The following is a 15,057-nucleotide window of genomic DNA, read 5'->3' on the forward strand; positions in this document are numbered from 1 at the left end:
TGACTCAAGAGACTGACAAGGTTCAAAGAGAGAGAAAGTTGAGTTTGGCTGAAGATGATTGACATCAGAAGAGCCCTGAAGCTGGATCAGGCGAAGGGCCCATAAAGTCCAGCATCCTCTTCTCAAAATGGACAACCAGTTGCCCCAAAGGGAATGCCCTAAGGAAGGGGTCAGTGCAGCAGCCCTTTCCCTACATGGGATGCCCAACAACTGGCACTCAGAGTCTTCCTGCCTGAAACAGTGGAGGGAGGTCATCTTCATAAGGGCTAGTAGCTGTTTATAGTCTTATCCACCTCCATAATGTGGCCTAAATCTCTATTTTTATTTTATACAAAATTCACATACCACTTTATTGTAGATAGAGATTTACAAAACAAAAACCCCGAGAAAAATAATAAATTTCTTGGAAAAAGACAAAGATAAAAAGAGATATATTTAGAAATCCAAACTATTGTTAAGTAAAAAGTTAAGCTAAGGAAAGATTAAAGAACATGTCAACTTCTACATGTCTGAACAGTCTTTCCTCAAAAAAAAAAAATGTTTTCCCAGGCACCAAAAAGAATGCAGGGCAGGTGTCAAAAGGTGGAATGTGGCAAAGTGTAGGTGCTGCCACAGGAAGGGATCGATTTCCGCCTGTCCAGAATGAGCATTGTGTGGCACCAGCAGTGCTATTTTCTGGGGGTACGCAGTACTCCCCCCCAAAAATGTTAAAGGTGTGTTATGAAGTAACAACTTCATGGTGAGTACCAGCACTTTTTTTTTACCTTTTTTTTAAAAAACAACAACACTGGGCACCAGCAATTGTGCCAGTTTTTCAACCTAAAGCAGATCCAATCCAGCCCAATGACAACATTTGCATGGCTGTGGTCCTCCAAAACTAGGCCAGAGGACCCCCCCCCCCCATTGCTGAGTGTTTGCCTAAGAGTGGTTTCAGGGGATGGAGTGGAAGTGACTGTGTCTTTTGACAAAATGAAGCATTGGGACAGACACAAGGTGAGGTCGTGTGCGCCCATTTCTCATTTTTAACTAGGGCAGAGTTCTTCTTTTAAATCCTTACTCCTAAACCAAGCTTTTTCATTTCTCCAAATATTTTGAATGTTTACCATTCCAGAACAGAGGGCACTAGCATGTTGTCCTCCAGATTTTGTTTGATTGTGGCTCCCAGCAGCCATCTGGAAACCCATTGAATCCACCAGCCTCTGAAGAGGCCCTCTGTTTCTGCCAAGTGGAGAAGCTGCTGATTGCCAAAATCTCAACAGGAAGTAATCTGAACATGACAAAGGACTGGTGGCCATGTCCCCCACTTTCATATCACCCTCTTCCTGCCCAGTTGAGAACACAAAGTCCAGAAGGTGGCCTCTCACATGCCTTGGGATGGTGACATGTTGGGACAGCCCCATGGTCATCGTAGCAGCCATGTGTCAGGGAATTGGCAGAGGAGGAATTGTGGAGACCACCTCCTCAGCCTGATCCTTCTAGAAAAGAGGAAGACAGTTAAGAAGTACAACAGGGGTTTGAGGGAGGTCACACTTTAGATGCAGATTAGGGGGAAAGTTATGAAATAATGGGATAGGAGGAAAAGAAAGAGGAAGTACCAGGGGGTGACAGCTGACGAACACAGTGTCTTTAGAAAGCATTCCAGACCCTGCCTCCCAGAACCTAGCAAGCCTTGAAAGTAGGGGAGCAAAGGGCTCAAAGGCAGAGGGGGCTTGTCAGCACCCATAGAGATGACGAATGAGGAAGTGGGAGAGACATGGAGGGTGGAGATTCTCTTGAGACAATGCCATTTTCCAAGAGGCTGGGTTCCAAATCCTCTCTGTAAATACTGAAGAAAAAGCCGATGGTAAGAAGCATTTCCTTGTATTTGTATGTTCCTGGCAACCGGCCATGAGAGTTGCTGGTACCCAACTGACACCTTGTTCGATTATAGCTCCCAGCAGCCACCTGGAAGCCCCTGCCTCTGCCAACAGGAAGTGATCTGAACTTGACAAGGGACTGATGTCAATGTCCCACACTTTCAGATCACCCTCTTCCTGCCCAGTTCAGAAAACAAGGTCCAGAGTGTGGCCTGTCACATGCATTGGGATGATGATATGTTGGGACAGCCCCATGGTCATTATGGCAGCCATGAAGTCCTGAGCCATCCCAGAAACAGTTGCCTCAACATGGATGATGAAGTCCCCCAAGCCAACATTGTGGGAGTCCTCTACACCACCTCTGAGACCAGCTCTGTCAGCTGAGGCAGGGAGACTGCTGGGCAGTGAGGCGGGTGGTAAACCATCACAGTCCCTAATCTGTCCAGACTGCCCAATGCCAGAAACACACATTTTATTTTTTTAAGAATATATATTTTATTAAAGTTTATATATAAAAAAATTACAAAACTTCACATATTTTCCCATTTTCTAACCAAACCAATACTTTTATATAGATACAATAAAAACCTAGAAAGTGGGGGGGGGGGGAGAGAGAGAGAGAGAGAGAGAGAGAAGGAAGAAGAAAAACATTTTAAAAAATAGAAAAGAGAGGGGAAAAATAAGATTCAGAAAGATACTGAAGAAGCTGGTCTCTAATGTGCTACTGGGAGGAATTTTTTTATTTTGTTTTGACTACGGCAGACCAACACGGCTACCTACCTGTGACTAAAACTAAAATCAGTTAACCTTTAAACAAGATCCCAACCAAAATGCTTTTAATACAGACCAAAGGAAAGATGGATAATCTCTCTCTCTCTGTTTATTTTTTTGCCGTCAGGTACTCCTTTGTGTTCAGTTCGGGCTTCAGTCTAATAATGTAGCACTTGGGCATGAAGATGCAGCCCAGAAGCCCAGCACTGGAAGCCAAGATAGAGAAGACCTGCACAGCTACCATGTATTTCCCCTTGGTGCTCAGGTAGGTGGGCACAAAGGAGACCCAAACACTGCAGAAGACCAGCATGCTGAAGGTGATCAGCTTGGCCTCATTGAAGGCCCCAGGCAGCTTCCTGGCTAGGAAAGCCAACGTGAGGCAGATGGTAGCCAGGAAGCCCATGTAGCCAAGAGCACCATAGAACATGGCCACAGACCCTTCATTGCATTGCAAAATGATCTCGCCAGGTTGGGAGCTCATGTCAGAGTCTGGGAATGGAGGAGAAAGTCCCAGCCAGGTGATGCAGATGACAACTTGGACAGTGGAACAGGAAATGACAATGGAGTTGGTCAGACTCTTGCCCAGCCATTTCCTCAGCCTGTTCCCTGGCTTGGTGGCCATGAAGGCCAGAACCACAGTGATGGTTTTTGCCAACACAGAAGAGACGGCAGATGAGAAGACAATGCTGAAGACCATTTGTCGGAGAAGACAGGTGACTTTCCTTGGCCGGCCGATGAAGAGGAAAGAGGACAAAAAGCAGAGCAGGAGGGAGAAGAGGAGGATGTAGGAGAGGTCCCTGTTGTTGGCTTTGACTAGGGGAGTTTCATTGTATTTCATGAATATTCCCAAAATGCACCCTGTGGTTGAAGATAAGAGTAGGGCAACGGAAGCTAGGAGTTTCCCCAAATAATCTTCATAGGACAAGAAGTTAGTTGCTTTGGGGACACAATGATCTTGCTCCTTGTTTGGATGCTGATCTTCTGGACATTTGGTGCATTCATTGGCATCTGCACAGAGTAAGAGAGACTTTAGTATACTGACATTAGGCATACACCTAGAGCAGTCTGAATGCTGTTACAACTGTGGGGAATGGTTGGCATATGGGAGAGATCAAGAAAGAACGCTGTGTTCACTGGTAGAGAAGTTTCAACCCATGGCTTCTTTCCACTGGTGTCATGTCCTACCTTCCTGAGTGGAGATTGTCCCTTCTGGGCAGGGAGCACAGTCATAGCAGCATGGGGGTTTCCCTTCCTGAATCTTCTTGGCATATCCAGGGCAACAGCTCTTTGTGCATCTTGCTTGAGGCGTGGTCTGGAAATAAATAGAAGGAGCAGCATCAAAGTAATGGATTGTTGAGTTTTGGAAGCATTATGACTGTTGTTGTTGTTGTTGTTCATACCCAACCCATCTAGCTGGGTATATAAAAATATAACAAAGCGTGAAACTTTATTATATTTTTAAATATAATAAAGCATCTTTACTTCCAATGGCCCAAAGTGAGCTCAGACCCAATTAGGAGTGATTTCTTTTTTGCTTTTTGTAGAGCAGCATGGCTGTGAAATCTCTTTAGTGTTTCTGCTTCTTCCCTTTAACATACTACAGTTTTCGACACATACAGACAATCCAGGCAACATGTGAATTGAACCAGCAACAATAAAAAAATCCCTACAAATGGGGCACTAAAACAACTCCTGACACAGTTGTGTTGTGCAGTTGAGAAATAAGACTGGACTGACTGATTTTTGCCTTGCTTAAAAGGCTAAATGGCATTGTTGAGGTTGGGATGAAGGCTGCACCTAGTGCAAAAATTGGCACCTCGTTTGCTCGTGAGGCATATCTGCACTTCCCATTTTCATTTTAGGAAGCTTTCCAGGCTAGATAAAATATATATATTACAGCTGTTCATTTTGTAATTCATTTTATAAGTCTCTTATTCATTGTCAAATTTTATACATGCTTATTCAAGAGTGAGATCCAATCAGCGCAATGGGATTTAGCTCCAGGGAAGTGTCCATGATTGCAATAAAAGCCTCATATATACTTTTTTTTTTAAGAATAATTTTTTATTAACCGACCAATCACATCAAATCAAACCAAATTACATAAATTCCAAATTACACAGCCGAATTTTAAATTTTTGGTGGGGGTACCCATATTTCAAGTTCTGAAGGGATCCAATCAACTTCTTGCTTCTTACTGCTGTTTTAATGTCCACAAATCTAACCTTATGATGTTCACAGTACTATCCAGTCCTTTCTTATTATTTTTCCACATCTCTTGTTCTTATTTTCATATATTTTTCCTTTCTCTTTGTGACCTCTGATAGTCTCCGCAAGCTGGTTAGAACAGTTTGTAATCCTGCGTGGATATATATTTTTTTATCCAGTAGCCATATCCAGACGTTTTCCATATAACATCGCTTCCATACATCAAAACAGTCTTAGCGTCATTAATCTTCACCAATCTGCCTCCTTTCTCAAAACCTCTGAGGAGATTCACTAGGAATGCAGTCTGAAAACAAGTCCATTCTTCCTCCCGGCTATAAATCCTTTGGCAAGATGGCCACTCCAAATTAATTGCTGCGCCATTCCCAAAAGCTCTTATTGCTTCTCGGTCTCCATAAAGCATACTTTTGGTTAAAGTTTATCTGCACACAGACCTTAATCATCCTGCTTGGGTCAGTTCAACCAATGATTCTAATGAGGAGGGGTTCTTGTAAATCACATAGAAGGAAAGTAAAAAAGGTCCCCCCCCCATTCAGCCCCATTGTCAACATACCCCACCTTTGGTGTATCTTCATCGTAAAATATTCCTGTTTCTCCAGCCCGTCGTCTTCTTTCGCAGAGGTCACTTAAATTAGCAGACTTCACTCCCCTTCTTCACTTGAAATATGTGCATTTGCTTCTTTTGTAATTAATTATTCCAAATTGCTGCAACTAGTGCGCGATCAGAGACAGTGTCCAGGAGAGCCGAGGTCCACACAGGGGCATTCTGCCTAGGGCCCTCACCCCTTCTTTCGAATTAGGGGGTGATTTATGGGCACAGCAGGCAAGGGCACTGTTCCCCATTTCCTTGGGGCAACAAGGGAGGCTGCCTACTCCCATAACAGCCTCTTAATTACCCCGTGTGGATCGGAGAGATGGTATTGTCGGCCATCTTCCAATGCACCCCCTAGTGGCCCCCCGCCTCATATATACTTTCAACTAGCTATTAGAGTGTAACAGAAATCATAATATTAAAAAAAGCACATAACATTTCTCCTACCTTCTTCCACAGCGTGGGCCATACTATTGTTTCTGGACTAATAGTGAACTTTAGATTTGAGGACTCCTGTCTCTCTATGCTCCCAATCTTCACACTAGCATGAGATTTATTAGGGAACAACACCCAATTCACAATATCAAAGTCAACGGCCAATGCCCCATTCTCATCCAAGTACTGTCTGTCAGTTGAAGTATTAGAAGACAGATGGACTTCTTTCAAGAATGAATGAAGCTAGAAAAACAGAGAAAACCACGTTGGATGGCATCCATTAGAAAAGACTGGTTATGATTCTGAGAAATTATGTAAAGAATGGTCATCATGGATTTAGTACATGTGGAACACAAAGTTATAAGAAGGATGGAGTCATCTTTCTACTATAGGATCAACAACATCACAACAGGGCGGCCCCATTGCTAAAACCTAGACCACCTCCAAGACAGTCTCTATCCCAAAACCACTCAAAGACAGCCTCAAAGTAGAATCATACCCATCCAATCTCATTAATAAACCAAACTACAAGATATTCACATCAATCTTGGCTAACTGTCTAAAAATTTTCCTACACAAGTTAATACCATCAGACCACACTGGCTTTGTCCCAGGTCGCGATATGACAGACCCCATCAGGAAACTGATTGAACACAGCAAGGTAACTAGACTCTGACTGACAGTTAGGTTCCTAGACATCCTCTAGGCTTTTGATTGCTTAGAATGGAAATACCTACTAGCCATACTAACTAATATGAAATTTGGTCCCAACTTCTTACAAACCCTCAAACAAATATGCTCCCGAGCCCCAGCAAAATGCAGGACTAACGGTCTGGACTCTAACACCATAACAATCCAAAGAGGCACAAAACCAGGATGCCCACTGTCTCCCTTCCTATTCATCCTGGCTCTGGAACGTCTAGCTATCCGAATCTGAGCAGCCACAGACATCAAGGGAATGGAAATAATTTAAAGGCAGAACCTTTAAATTAGGGCTCTTTGCATACAACCTGATGGTCACAACACCAGACCCCATAAACACAGCAACCACCCTAATCTGAGAACTCAACATGTTTGCAATGGCATTGGGCCTACAAGTAAACATTGCAAAATCTGAGGCTATGTGTTTCAACACCCACACCCACACCCAAAAAGAATTTGCCAACATCGCCAAGATAAAACTTTGGCACACCAAGTTCAGATACCTAGAAACCCCAACAAACTATAACTCCACAATTACAACCCCTTGTGGTGACAAATCAACAGAGACTTGAGGTAATGGAACAACACCAACTTCACCTTCTCAGACAAAGATAGCCATGATCAAAATTATCACCCTTCCAAAATTAACCTACTGATTCCAAACCCTCCCAATTTGGATTCAATCTGGAAACAGCCTTACAGTGGTACCCCGCAAGACGAATGCCTCGCAAGACGGAAAACTCACTAGACGAAAGAGTTTTCCGTTTTGGAGGTGCTTCGCAAAACGAATTTCCTATGGGTTTGCTTCGCAAGATGACAATGTCTTGCGAGTTCCTGCTGGTTTTCCCCCCCTTCCCCCCTTTTTTCTAAGCCGCTAAACCGCTTATCAGCTGATCCGATCAGCAGATAAGCCGCTAAAAGCCGCTAAAAGCAGCTAAAAGTGCTAATAGCGCTAATCCGCTAATCCGTCAATGGGCTTGCTTCGCAAGACAAAAAAAACGCTAGACAAAGAGAATCACAGAACGGATTCTTTTCGTCTTGCGAGGCACCACTGTATTAGAAAAACTAAGCAATAAACTGAAATTGACATGGGGACATATAGAAGAAGATACCTTCACCCCAGTATGGCTCCCCTTTAACATATACACAGCCCAACAAGACGACAAGAATCTGCCAACAGCATACGAATCAATCTGACTAACCTGATCCATATATATATATATATACACACACACACCACTCACACAAAAAACAAATCTCACTACAGACAACCAGTCATAACCAGCCACCCCCTATGCCACCCCCAAACATCTGTCACCTCCAAGGAAATACAAGTGAATTGTAAGAGAACCTATACAAGTGACGCTGGCAGAAAACCTCAAACATGCACTAAGTAGAAGAATAGAAACCTAGCCACCCTGCCCCACCCCACTCACCATTCCTCCTCCCCCTCTGCCCCCCATTTCTTCCTAACTTAAATTGTATGCAACACTAATGTCTGACAACAAATGAAATTGACCTGTAGAAAACACAACTTGAAAAAAGGGACAATGCACGTATTTTGTAAACTAATTAATCTTATACAGTGTGTGTGTGTGTGTGTGTGTGTGTGTGTGTGTGTGTGTAATATATATATATGTGTGTGTGTGTGTGTGTGTGTGTGTGTGTGTAAAGTGAGAGGCCATACCTGCCATGGCTGTAGACTTTGAAGTTCCATCTCGTTTCCTCCACCCACCATCAACCCCAGAACTGGCCCTACTAAACATCTTCCCACTCACATTATAAAGAGTTCATAACCCACCTATTCTCAGCAGCCAGAAGCATCATAGCCAGATAGATACTGGAGAGACCTGTCAGGAGTAAGAAGACCCCTTCACCCCGGTATCGTTCCCCTTTATTATATAAATAGCCCAACAAGTCAACAAGAATCCGCCAACAGCATAAGAATCAATCTGGCTAACTTGATCTAAAAATGCACACACACACCACACTACAGCCAACCAACCACAACCAACCACACCCTAAGCCACGCCCAACCTCTCTCACCACCAAGTAAATACAACAAGCAAATAGTAAGAGAGCCTATACAAGTGACACTGACACAAAACCCCAAACATACACTAAGTAGAAGAATAGAAACATAACCACCCCACCCTACTCACCATTCTTCCTCCTCCTCTTTCCCCCTCCTTTCTTCCTCTCTTTCTCTTCTCTTTGCTGATCACTCATAGCCGAGTAAGATTGTCTTCCATAAACACAATGCTTGTTTATAAAGCTATTGTACTACCAACCTTTCTTCCTAACCTAACCCTGTATGTAACAGTAATGTCTCACAACAAATGAAACTGATCTGTAGAAAACACAACTTGAAAAAAGAGACAATGCATGTATTTTTGTAAACTAAGAAATTGTGTGTGTGTGTGTGTGTGTGTGTGTGTGTGTGTGTGTGTATACAGACGCGGGTGGCACTGTGGTCTAAACCACTGAGCATCGGAAGGTCGGCGGTTCAAATCCCCACAATGGAGTGAGCTCCTGTTGCTTTGTCCAAGGTCCTGCCAACCTAGCAGTTGAAAAGCACGCCAGTACAGGTAGATAAATAGGTACTGCTGTGGCAGGAAAGTAAACGGTGTTTCCATGCACTCTGGTTTCTGTCACGGTGTTCCATTGTGCCAGAAGTGGTTTAGTCATGCTGGCCACATGACTTGGAAAGTTGTCTGCGGACAAACACTGGCTCCCTTGGCCTGAAAGCGAGATGAGCGCTGCAACCCCATAGTTGCCTTTCACTGGACTTAACCGTCCAGGGGTCCTTTACCTTTTACCTTATACAATAGAACCTCTACTTACGACCACCTCTACTTGGGCCTGATCCAAGTCGCGACCACGGCAAACCTGGAATTAAGCACCGGGTTTGCCACAATTCCCGCGCACGCAGAAGTATATATATATATCGAGAGGCTATACCTGCCATGGTTGTAGCCTTTGAAGTTCCATCTTTTCTCCTCCTCCCACCATCAACCTCCACTTTGATCTGGATGAATAGGCTGCATTCAAGGCCTGAGCCACAACTTGGACACTGTAGTAAGTGATATAACTGTCTTGGGAGTGGATCCCTTCGATCTCCTTCTGGGGCAGCAGCATCTGATTCTCCTTCTCTCTGCATCTTTCCCAACTCCTCACAGATAAGGGATGCTTTAAATATGAACATACAAATGCATTTCGCCAAGAAGCAGAAGCTATTGGTTCATAATAGTCCTTTTTTGCTCCCTTATTGGTCTTCATTACAAAGGACAAAGAACCATGGGCATATCGGAAGGCTTCCGTCTCATAAAACAAGATGTTGTCCTGACGACCAGTGGTGATCCAGACCTTCCCCCCAGTTTGTGTCCTTTCAAAAAAAGATTGTACCTCCATGATAGCATAAAATCCATCCTGAGAATCTGTATAGTAAACAAATACATTGACTTGTCTCCACAAGGGAGATGGCTCATGAGAAAACCACAGGGAGGTTTTCCGTTGTACTCTTTCAGTGAAGGCAACACAAATTTCCCTTTTGTTCATCAGAGGTGTCAAGGTGCTCAAGAACTTTTCTCCATTGTCATTTTCTGAAGCAAAGAGGCCGACCCATGTCCATCTGAAGTGCAGGAGGAGTTCCACCACCCCCTGGTTCTGAGCTTCTTCATTTGGGACCATTGAGTTGACAAAAGGAGACTGTTTTTTATCATGAAGAACGGAGCCAGAACTGAGCTGGTGAGAGAAGGGAAAGAGACCAATGCTTTGCTTTTCAGGACAAATTTAATTATCAACATCAACCTTATTTGAAATAAACTATTTTTATTTTATTTTAGCAATGTATTCCACTTAACTGCCACAGTCCCTAAGCAGTTAAGAAAGAGTCGATAGGGAAAAAACCCAGGAAGGTACATCTATTAAACCAAACGTCAATTAAAATACCTGCAGGAATAATAATAATAAATCTTCATCAGGCTGCATAAGGTCAATAAAGATGAGTCATAATGGATCAGGTTACCTCTGGAGCAATATTGTGGCCAAAAACATTAATAAAGATATTGTGCTACTTCACCTCTAACGCTTTCATCTGGTAAGATGTAGTTGTCCAAACATAATATTTTGTTAGATAGAGCTTCTGCAAGTTGTATTTTATCAATATCAATATTGGGGCACGATCAGCATAAGTCATTGGGTGGATTTCAGTTTCAGTCATTTTTTCTACTGGGAATGAAGTAATTGTTGAAAATCTCTATGGATATATGGATTGTGGACATGAGAATAGAAAGAGAGGTCTTTATCAGTAGGATGGTAGAATCTCCAAATATCTATAAAGTCATTTTCTTTGACTGATGTTTTATCATGTTTTTAATATTCTGTTTGGAGCCACTCAGAGTGGCTTTTGAAACCCAGCCAGATGAAAGTGGTATAAATAAAATTATTATTATTATTATTATTATTATTATTATTATTATTATTATTATTATTTTAAAGGTATTGGCTATGTTGCCTTGCTTTAGATCATAGATGAAATCATACCATTGAAACATCTCCAAGTATATTTCCACCTTTAGCATTCCACATTTTATTACATTATTTGTAGATTTGGGGGGGGAATGGTTATTTATTGTTTTGTAAATGCATATTGAAGAAGATCTATATTGAAACAGTGGTACATTTAGCATTAAGTTCCTTTCTTACTATGATTTTGCTCAATTTATTTAATAAAATAGTTATATTATCCTCAGTATAACTTGTTGTTTCATGAAATGGCAAATGTCAGGTGTGCCCATTCTTACTTGTGGGATTTTGTAGATGCCCAACATGCCTGCAATGTGCATGGAGATGTCGGATTCACCCTGTTCAAGAACAGCCAGTAACGTTTTCTGCCTTCCACAGGTGTAGTTTGGGATATTGATTTTCCCACCAGCAAGCAGATCTGTCAGGGCATCCGAAGTCGTTCTTCCATCAAAATGGGTCTCATAGATGCTGTAGCCCAGGGTGATGTTGGGTAGGAGCCTGGAGTTATGATTGACATCCTGAACGGCCAGCAAGAAGCTAAGAATTTGCCATCCCCTCTTAGTCACAAAACTGCAAAAAGAAAACTCCACAGTGAATTTGAAAGTCGCATTCTTTTTTGTATAAATCAAAGCAAATGGGAAAGGAGCCCAGTAAGTAGGGCAAAGAACAGCAATGTCCACAGTATCTTTGCAGGAGAGAAGAATGGAGAAAAAACCAGGACACAAATCAGCCCCCTGAACCCACCACCAGCTCCAGTGGCAGAGGTGCAAACAGCATTTTATTCTGTGAACTGGCCCGAGATATTAGGATGAATGGCAGTATATAAATTCATTGAATAAATAAATAAATTAGAACTTGTACTTAAGATTGAGGAAGATGGCTGCACATATGACATCACATGCATGACATTTTGGGAGGAGCCAGGGAACAGAGCCAAACACAGTTGCCGATGGCTCCTCATTTCTCACGCTCAACACTTCCGGTCTGAGATGTCTCCATAAATAATGCTAAACTTCAAACAATGCTAATCTGTGTGAACAAAAATCATGGCTAATTGGGTAATATTGTATCTGCTACCTTATTTTACTCCTAATCTTGAAGAGGCTTAATTATGAGCAACTTAAATACCAGAACCCCCTTCATGGATCACTGCCTTGCTGTGGCGAAGGGGCTTGAATAACTCAGAGAAGCTATGAGCTATGCCATGCAGGGCCACCCAAGATGGACAGGTCATAGTGGAGAGTTTTGACAAACGTGATCCACCTGAAGCAGGAACCAGCAAGCCACTCCAGTATCCCTGCCAAGAAAACAGGTTTAAGGATTTAGATTTGGTGGACAGAATGCCTGAAGAACTATGGATGGAGGCTCACAACATTATACAGGAGGCAGCAACGAAAACCATCCCAATGAAAAGGAAATGCAAGAAAGCAAAGTGGCTGTCCAACGAGACCTTACAAATAGCGGGGGAGAGAAGGCAAGCAAAATGCGAGGGAGATAGTGAAAGATACAGGAAATTGAATGCAGATTTCCAAAGAATAGCAAGGAGAGACAAGAAGGCCTTCTTAAACAAGCAGTGCAAAGAAATAGAGGAAAACAACAGAATGGGAAGAATCAGAGATCTGTTCAAGAAAATTGGAGATATGAAAGGAACATTTCGTACAAAGATTACCATAATAAAGGAAAAAGTGGTAAGAACCTGACAGAAGCAGAAGACATCAAGAAGAGGTGGCAAGAATACACAGAGGAATTATACCAGAAAGATATGGATGTCTCGTACACCCCAGGTAGTGTGGTTGCTGACCTTGAGCCAGACATCCTGGAGAGTGAAGTCAAATGGGCCTTAGAAAGCACTGCTAATAACAAGGCCAGTGGAAGTGATGGTATTCCAGCTGAACTATTTAAAATTTTAAAAGATGATGCTGTTAAGGTGCTACACTCAATATGCCAGCAAGTTTGATGGATGATGGACTCAAGGGCATCCTGATCAAATTTGCAGATGACACCAAACTGGGAGGGGTGGCTAACACCCCAGAGGACAGGATCACACTTCAAAACGACCTTGACAGATTAGAGAACTGGGCAAAAACAAACAAGATGAATTTTAACAGGGAGAAATGTAAAGTATTGCACTTGGGCAAAAAAAATGAGAGGCACAAATACAAGATGGGGGACACCTGGCTTGAGAGCAGTACATGTGAAAAGGATCTAGGAGTCTTGGTTGACCACAAACTTGACATGAGCCAACAGTGTGACACGGCAGCTAAAAAAGCCAATGCAATTCTGGGCTGCATCAATAGGAGTATAGCATCTAGATCAAGGGAAGTAATAATGCCACTGTATTCTGCTCTGGTCAGACCACACCTGGAGTAGTGTGTCCAGTTCTGGGCACCACAATTCAAGAAGGACACTGACAAACTGGAACGTGTCCAGAGGAGGGCAACCAAAATGGTAAAAGGCCTGGAAACGATGCCTTATGAGGAACGGCTAAGGGAGCTGGGCATGTTTAGCCTGGAGAAGAGGAGGTTAAGGGGTGATATGATAGCCATGTTCAAATATATAAAAGGATGTCACATAGAGGAGGGAGAAAGGTTGTTTTCTGCTGCTCCAGAGAAGCGGACACGGAGCAATGGATCCAAACTACAAGAAAGAAGATTCCACCTAAACATTAGGAAGAACTTCCTGACAGTAAGAGCTGTTCGACAGTGGAATTTGCTGCCAAGGAGTGTGGTGGAGTCTCCTACTTTGGAGGTCTTTAAGCAGAGGCTTGACAACCACATGTCAGGAGTGCTCTGATGGTGTTTCCTGCTTGGCAGGGGGTTGGACTCGATGGCCCTTGTGGTCTCTTCCAACTCTATGATTCTATGATTCTATGATTCTAAGTTTGGAAAACTCAGCAGTGGCCAGGGGATTGGAGAAGATCAGTCTACATCCCAATCCCAAAGAAGGGCAGTGCCAAAGAATGCTCCAACTACCGCACAATTGCGCTCATTTCACATGCTAGCAAGGTTATGCTTAAAATTCTACAAGGAAGGCTCAAGCAGTATGTGGACCGAGAACTCCCAGAAGTGCAAGCTGGATTTAGAAGAGGCAGAGGAACCAGAGACCAAATTGCAAACATGCACTGGATTATGGAGAAAGCTAGAGAGTTCCAGAAAGACATCTACTTCTGCTTCATTGACTATGCAAAAGCCTTTGACTGTGTCGACCACAGCAAACTATGGCAAGTTCTTCAAGAAATGGGAGTGCCTGATCACCTCATCTGTCTCCTGAGAAATCTCTATGTGGGACAAGAAGCTACAGTTAGAACTGGATATGGAACAACTGATTGGTTCCAAATTGGGAAAGGAGTACGGCAAGGCTGTATATTGTCTCCCTGCAACACTGGCAACATATGAACAGACAGCTTATAGACACAGACTTTCTTGGTATAAATGCAATAGTATTTGGAATGTGTTTACACAGAATATATTAGGTTATTGCATGGTATTGTAACAATATTTTTACTCTTTTTTCATTCTTACTCACTTTTTCCCTCATTTCTTTCTCACCCTATCTTTTTATAAATCAAATACTTCTAATACTTTTTTCAATAAAATCTCTGACACTCAGCAGCTTTTCATGGCTTAGAATCCTCCACCCCACGAGGGCCGGGAAGATTGAGGAAGCCTGGCTCCGCTTTGTCCAGTGGTCAGTAGCTACCACTGTATCTAAGGTCTTCTCCAGGCATTATATATCTCACAAACATTGTTTCCCATAAAATGGTTGGCATGTTTGGAATCAAAGCATGAGAAGAGCACCTGCCTAAGCATAGTAGAGAGCTACAGTTTTCAGTTGCAAAGATTACTTTAATAATAATAATAATAATAATAAATTTTATTTATACCCTGCCCTCCCCAGCCAAGACCGGGCTCAGGACAGCTAACACCAGGTATAAAAACAATTGGTTAA

General features: G+C 42.7%; 2 protein-coding genes across 2 annotated transcripts in view; one reads left to right on the top strand and one right to left on the bottom strand.

Annotated features, from left to right (window-relative positions):
- LOC309525778 (uncharacterized protein) overlaps nucleotides 1–15,057 on the top strand; it is a 242,351-nt gene that overhangs the window by 98,897 nt on the left and 128,397 nt on the right. The window lies entirely within an intron of this gene.
- Nucleotides 2,737–15,057, bottom strand: part of LOC309527586 (vomeronasal type-2 receptor 26-like) — a gene marked incomplete at both ends in the record, with an annotated part of 58,693 nt that continues 46,372 nt past the window's right edge. Inside the window, 5 exons of the mRNA XM_082214409.1 lie at nucleotides 2,737–3,635; nucleotides 3,813–3,939; nucleotides 5,893–6,123; nucleotides 9,544–10,326; nucleotides 11,388–11,679. Of these exons, the coding sequence (XP_082070535.1) occupies nucleotides 2,737–3,635; nucleotides 3,813–3,939; nucleotides 5,893–6,123; nucleotides 9,544–10,326; nucleotides 11,388–11,679 (2,332 nt within the window). The remainder of the gene's footprint in view (nucleotides 3,636–3,812; nucleotides 3,940–5,892; nucleotides 6,124–9,543; nucleotides 10,327–11,387; nucleotides 11,680–15,057) is intronic.

The sequence above is a fragment of the Podarcis vaucheri genome, assembly GCF_965113315.1.
Source record: "Podarcis vaucheri genome assembly, chromosome: 2".
NCBI lineage: Eukaryota > Metazoa > Chordata > Lepidosauria > Squamata > Lacertidae > Podarcis > Podarcis vaucheri.